This window comes from Acyrthosiphon pisum, chromosome X (assembly GCF_005508785.2).
Source record: "Acyrthosiphon pisum isolate AL4f chromosome X, pea_aphid_22Mar2018_4r6ur, whole genome shotgun sequence".
Taxonomy (NCBI): Eukaryota; Metazoa; Arthropoda; class Insecta; order Hemiptera; family Aphididae; genus Acyrthosiphon; species Acyrthosiphon pisum.
In genome coordinates, this window is record NC_042493.1 from 60,399,782 (window position 1) to 60,407,320 (window position 7,539).

General features: G+C 30.0%; 1 protein-coding gene across 1 annotated transcript in view; it reads left to right on the plus strand.

The window, feature by feature from the left end:
• Positions 1 to 229: 229 nt before the first annotated feature.
• The window catches only part of LOC107882971, a 37,946-nt gene continuing 30,636 nt past the window's right edge, over positions 230 to 7,539 (plus strand). The window contains exons 1-4 of the mRNA XM_029487867.1: positions 230 to 470; positions 529 to 570; positions 5,322 to 5,372; positions 6,336 to 6,377. Of these exons, the coding sequence (XP_029343727.1) occupies positions 5,333 to 5,372; positions 6,336 to 6,377 (82 nt within the window). The 5' untranslated portion in view covers positions 230 to 470; positions 529 to 570; positions 5,322 to 5,332. The remainder of the gene's footprint in view (positions 471 to 528; positions 571 to 5,321; positions 5,373 to 6,335; positions 6,378 to 7,539) is intronic.

The window sequence follows — 7,539 nt, forward strand, 5'->3', positions numbered from 1 at the left end:
CTCAATATTTCATATCAACTTCATGATTACACGCCTAATAGTGAATCAGTCAACTTTAAATCGTTAACCAAGCATTGCGACATCACTAGTTGTCGCTTTTTTTTGGGGATTTAATCCATAGAACAATTGATACCTCCAGGGTATTTATTATTAAATATAGATTCTTAAAAGGTACTTGGTACAAATACAAACTGTTCCTAATTATATTAATGAATTATACTATTAAAATGCACCATTTTCAGAGATGTTGTTAATTGGTTTTCGGTATACAACTTAATAAACTTTTAATGATCGGTTACCGATATAACAGCCCAACAAATCGGTAACCGGCCTCTGGTTATTACAATTTATGGTTTTTAATTGTTTATAGAAAAATCGGTTAATATATTTAAGCTCTGAAAATGATATAATTATTTATGTACTTACAGATATTTCCACTGATGGTGAAATTAATTATGATGACAGTGGAGGTGAATAAACTAATGTATTTAAGCTCTGAAAATGATATAATTGTTTATGTACTTACAGATAATTGCGCTGATGGTAAAATTAATTATAAGGACAATGGAGGTGAATATACTAAACTTGATTTGTACTAGACTAATCAGTTATTACTTTCTTTTGTTGATTTATTATACACAGTGTTCAGAAGGTACTCGATGAAAAAACTTGGTTAAAAAAGGAACGAAAAATGGAATGAGTTCGTTTTTTAAAGGAACTGGATTTGGAGAAAATTCCTTTTTTTAATAACTAGGTTCTGAAACGGGATGTTATTAAAAAGAAACTTTCCCAACACTGAATTCATGTGTCATATTAACTTGCATCATTTTATACCTAATACCTATTAAAAAAGTTTATCATAGTTATTGCCTAAACTAAGCATTCCCCAGGGGTCTAACACCAAAGTGATACGAGTATTGTCAAACCCAGGGTCCCGAGCTCTGAATTGTCTTTGATTGGTTGGTTCAAACTGCTCGCTCCAGTTATGAGAATTTAGTGTCAGGCTATCAACCCTGACCCTTAATAAATCCCTGTGTTGTGAATAATCTAACCATGTCTCGGAACTAAGATAAAAAACCAACTAGAAACAGGAATGGACACATTATGGAGATAAGAATAGGGACAAGGGACATCAGATCTCTGTACGAACCTTGTACAGTGAAAAAAAGTGACCGAAGAAATAGCAAAATACAAAATACTTTTGGTAGCAATCCGAGAAACAGGTACGTTGAACTAGCAATGAAAGTATAGGTCTAATAATAACACCATATTCTAGAGTGGTACAAGAAATAACGAACATGAGCAATGAGTAGGTTTTCCTATAAATTAGGTGATCACGCCCTGCGTCAAGTCCTTTGTGGTAATTAATGAATGGATAAGTTTAATTCGAATGATAGTGCTGAAATCTGACATAACATTAGTAAACTGCTATGCACCAACTAATGAGAAAGATGAAGAAGTGAAAAATCTATTTTACGAAGATCTAGAAAGAACTTTTGACTCTCTACGGCATACAGTTAATAGATTTTGTGACATTTAAAAATATTATAATAAGTAGCATATATTTCCCCAGAAAAAATATTTTCAAACATACAAAGTGGGCCACGGGAATAGGGACGAAAATAGACGGGTTTTTATCAACGTTGAATGTGAGTAGGGAGGTACTCCTAATAAAGGCATAGAGGTACTAAATATGTTCATTCGATCTGCCAGATAAATCCGTTTAGTTGTCACTATGGTGCAGTAGAGTATCGTTCACCATGTGAAATTTGAAGAGCCTGAGCTTGTATGCATATTGAACGTCGTGGACTTTGAAGAACAGATGCTCGTACCCTCTCCGTTTTCTCGGGAGTTGTTATAGTACGTTTGGGACCAGTTGGTTTTTTTTCAACTGTCCCTGTTGTTCGAAAACTATCTACCCACCTTATAATTGTTTTCCAATTGGGAACAGTACCATGACGTCCGACGCTGAAGTGAAGTGCTACACCTTAATTACCGATTTATTGCTTTTCACATACGCGTCGTACTCAAACACACGGTGACGGTTGAACGACACTCCACTGCGCCATAGTGACAACTAAATGGCATTAACTGACGGATCGAATGAGCTTATCCAGACCTCCTACTCACATTCAACATTGAGAAAACCCCGTTTATATTAGTCCCTATCCCCGTGGCCCACCCTGTACTATGGACCTCACCAGATGGGAAAACCAAAATCAAAATTGAACACGTTATAATTTAAATGTGGTACTAAACACGCATATAAATTATTAGAACTACAGAGACTCTGATTACTATTTAGTAATCGCGAGGTTTGTGTTGACATCCATCAGTGGTGGCCTGCCCCCTTCTACTCATGGAAAATGTGTTATCATATGGAGCTAAAATTATGAGTTATAAAATAACATAATAAAAGCATGTTTGCTCCCCTCTCCAAAAAAAACAAAATTCTTGATCCACCACTGTATTCCGTGATATTTAGGATTAAAAAACCACTGAATAGTGTCGTTAAACTGGAAAAAGACAAGACTACAAACCCTTATGAGGTTAGAGCGTATAGTAAAAATACGCCTTACATGTATAATAGATATAAAACCAATGGTGAGAAAATATCTATGCTAACATATATAAAAATGTGGATGACCGAAGCATTATAAAACTTTAGAATAGTGAAAAGCAACCCAAACAACCTATTGTTTATCAAAAAATGCTAGGATATAGTGGGCAAACGCAAATCAGGAAGACGAATAATGATACGAAACCCGACCCAAGTCAATATATACAACTACTCTAAAACAGACCATGACCAACAAAATAATCATACACCAAAAAAGACTCTCGGAAAAGGAAGGTCTAGAAGAAATGGAGATACATAAAAGAAACCAAGATTGTTTGTTGAAAAGTGCAATTAAATTAAAGATAGTTTTAAGATACGTCCCTTACTAATGAAAGATGACAATAACAGTATTGGTATCGGAACCAGAACCGATCGTCAATAATTTCAAGTACTATTTTGAAAATCTACTGAACAACACAAATAATCAACACAGTCACTATTTACTTTACAAACAAGTAAGATGCGGCACAGTAAAACTAGTATTGTCAGCGCTATATTGAAATAATCGTAAATCCACACAAAAATAACAAAATTACTGGTGAGAATAATATTAATTCAAAACTTTTAAAATTTGGAGGAAAAGAAATCTTGATAAATATACGCATTGTAGAAATGTGGAGAAGTGAATGGTTTGAGAATGACTGAATGATGGCTACTAAATTTTGAATCTTTAAAACATGTGACTCAGAAAAAAAGGAACGTTTAACGCATATTAATATGTTGGACATTTTAAATTATCTGGATACTTAATTTTATTGCTTAATGAAATAATGATTTTTTTTTAATAAAAATTGATTTATTGCAAAAAAACATAATAATTAATGCAGACCATTTATTTTGTTTGGTTTTAAACATACTAACATTCAAAAATCATACGCAGTTTGGATGAGGCCTTGTGAACTAATTGTGACATATTTCGCATTGTTTTAAATTTCAAATATGTATTCAAAGTTATAGTAAAATGGAAAAAATCGAGTGAACTACTAAGATTCGAAAGAAATATTCTAATAAGAATATACGGATCTACAAAAACCCAGATAACGGAGAAAATGAACGGAGGAAAAACTCTGATTTTGGAAAACTATTCAACAGTCCAAACATCCAAAATATTCTTATATCTAAAAGAATTGAATGGATAGGCATGTATTGTGAGTAAAAGCTAGATCTCAATATCTCATCAATAACATCTTAACCAATAAGCCAGTTGAAATGATACCACAAGGAAGAAGTATGGATCGTGTGAAGAATAATGCAATAAGGATTGATGAATTAGGAAGAATGGAGGATATAAATTGTTAGAATGAACTGGTATAAGCTGTGAAACGTCTACAAAGAAAAATAAAAAAAAGAAAACGAAGCATTCCATTCGATCTAAGCTTAATTTTTATGAACCATTTTCGATTACTTTAAAATTTATACAATTGTATATGAATAGTGTATATTTAATCATTAATGCATCTATATACATATTAGATACTAATTAGTAATTACTAATTACTAATTATAAGTTAAATAGATACATTTTAGTCCATTTATATAATATTATGTGTCTTAAAATGTGGTTAAAATTGTCTATCTATAACCTCCATAACCTTTGCAACGGTATTTTATGAAGTTAAAATACCGTTGCATTTGCTTGTCGTATTGTCTCAAACTAACCAACACACAGCATGGAAAATTGTGAACATTCAGAATAAACCATTTTGTTCTCTGTTTTTAATATTAGAGTAATATTACCTGATATAAAAATGATTGGTAATAATATTATTTAGGGCTCCACGTAAACTTTTTATAACTTAAATTTTATAACTAGTTATAAGAATTTTAAAATAAGCATTACTTGCTTCAGTTATGCGTTAATAATACGGAGACAACACCTGGTAAACGTCGTATCTAATAAAAATAAGTTTTGCGATTTATACATCAAAAAAGAGGGGAAAACAAATGTTTCGATGATAATTAATAATAGGAATTATAATTATAATAATAATCTCCAAGGAGATTAGAGACTAAATTGTTATGTTGACATAACTCAGTTTCACTATATTATCACTTATCAGTGTTCACATATTTATCTCTCCTCAAATTTTATCTTTATTGAGATATTATGACGTATTAATCGCCCATCAACAAGTCATGCGGGTACGATGTCCTCTTAAAACGTATTTTGTATTTATAAAAATCAATTAAAAAATATAATATGCAAAGACTGAGTTTATGCCTTTTGTTTTCGTCCATCCCCTTTATTTTAATGTTCCAAAGTATACACTTTTCTGTCAAGTGAATTGCATAAAAATCTAATTATGAACAATATTAGATAGTTAATAAATTATAATTGTTAAATGTTTTGACCAGCTGTGTAGAATTTAGGTGTAACTCATGGGTAATTTGTTCGTCTATTACTACTACTTCTACTACTACTAGCTACAATCATAAAAACTGTGCTTAATACTTACAAGTAATAGGTTATATTTTACTATATTACTAGTTAGTTATAACTAATTACAAATTAACTACCAAAATATATTATTCATTATGTATGAAGGTAGACATAATATATATACACAATATAATACATTGAATGAAGTACCTATTGTTATTTGTTAGAGATTTAAAATATAATTTAAATTTATTCTTTATAATAATAATGGTGAATGTATACCTATAATGCATAACGGAATTAATATTTAAATGGTTTCAGAAACTAAAACTATGAATATGTTTGACGCGTTTCTACATTTTTTCAAAGAAAGTAAGTAATTAGTACTTAATACTTATACATATCTTTTTTCAATTTATTATGAACAAAACATGATATAATGCTGGGACATAATATTCAATATAATTTTATAAATTAAATCAATTTATAAATTAATGAATACAACAATATTCAAACTAACAATACAATTATAGAATTATACATGTGTCAAGATTTTATAAACCAAAATTAGCTAATACATTTTATAGAAAAATATAATTCAAATAGATACCTATAAAAGTTCATATTTGTAGAAACAGTATTATTTTTGATGATTATTTGTAGAACAAATGAGCAATGTAAAATTTGACCAAGGTTCTTACTTTTATAATTGAATCCAAATAACTGGCTTATTAATATACAAGTACTAGGTACTTACATAATTTATATCTGATGTATATTTTATATCGCAGTGTTTCTCAACATGGGGGTCGCCAACTTATTATTTAAGTCGCGTTTGGGTTAAAATTTAAATCAATACAAAAATTAAAAAACTAAAATAATAAAATAAAGTAATGAAAAAATAAAAAAATATATATTACAATATTACATTAGGTAATTATATGCTTCCGAATTTTTTTAACATGGCTCAGGAAATGAAAACAATGAAATGTGTATTATAATTGAAGAACATTTAATTCATTTGAGAGAAACATTTTCTAAATACGCCGACCCAACAAAAGACATTCGTAAAAATTATAATTGGGTAATAAATCCATTCGTACAATCTGATAAAAATATATTATCATTTACAAATGAAGAAAAACTGATTGAATTGAGTTCAGATGTGGGCTTACATGAGATTTTTAAAAGAAACAAAAATATATGTCAATTTTGGATAAAAGTTCAAAATGAATATCCTAGTTTGGCCGATACCGTCATCGTACTCTCAATTATTGATTTAACGAATTATATATTTATTTTTGATTATTTTTTTAATTTAATTATGTATCTTAGGTATGGATAAAAATTATAACTTGACTCTTAATGTGGATATAAGTAAGTTACAAAGAATATATTATATTATAATAATTATGTGAATTTATTATAACCGATTTATTTTACAATATTTGTTAACTTGGTAATTGGATGATAAATATTATTATAGAGATGATCGTGGGAAATAATAAACTGCATAATGACTAATGAGTAACAAACTAAAATAGGAAACGTAATATGAATTTCAGTAGGCTATATCACAGGTTCTTATAAGTTTGTTCAACATTATTGAAAAATGAAAGTCTCAATTACATAAAAAAAGTATTAAAATATACAAATATTTTATTTCAATAATAATAGGTTCACATGTCTTGCTATAACCCCGACATTACATAATAATAAATATACCTAGTATTACATAAAAATGTCTGGCAGGTAATAATAATTAAAGATAATGTTAAAAGATAATGTTTAATAAGATGTTGATATTGCTCAAAGACTGACAAACATTATACAAAATTCTTAGAGTTTGAAAATAGTTTGTAGTATAGGTATTAGGTACCTATAATCTATATCTTCTTCTTCTTCTTCTTCTTCTGGCCTATCTACTCTTTAAGAGTTTTTGCCGCCATTACTACACTTCGCCACCTATCTCTATCTTGTATTATTCCTCTCCAATCTTCAACTTCAAGTGTTTTTAGATCTTCTTCCACCACGTCGATCCATCTTTTCCTAGGTCTTCCTCTGGGTCTTTTCCCTTTTGGTTTCCATACCAATGCAACTCTAACTGCTTCGTTTTCCCCTCTTCTCATTATATGACCTAACCGTTGTAGACGTTGGCCCTTAATAAAGCTTGTTACTGACGCTAGTTCTAATAAATCATACAATTCTTTGTTATATCTCCTACGCCAGTTCCCTGTGTTTTCATCAATGGTAGGTCCACATATCTTCCTCCAAACTCTGTTCTCGAACGTTCTTAATTTTCTTTCTGTATGTTTTGTCGTTGTCCAGGCTTCACAGCCATATGTAAGAATCGATCTTATAATAACCACATACAGTCTTACTTTTGTTTTTCTGGATATCATTTTGGATGTTAGGAATTTTGTCAGTGCGTAACAGGCTTTTTGGGCTTTATTTATTCGAATACTTATTTCGTTTCCCCAGTCATTTTTTGTGCTCAAGGTTGCTCCTAGATATTTAAAGTCACTAACTTTTTCATAGA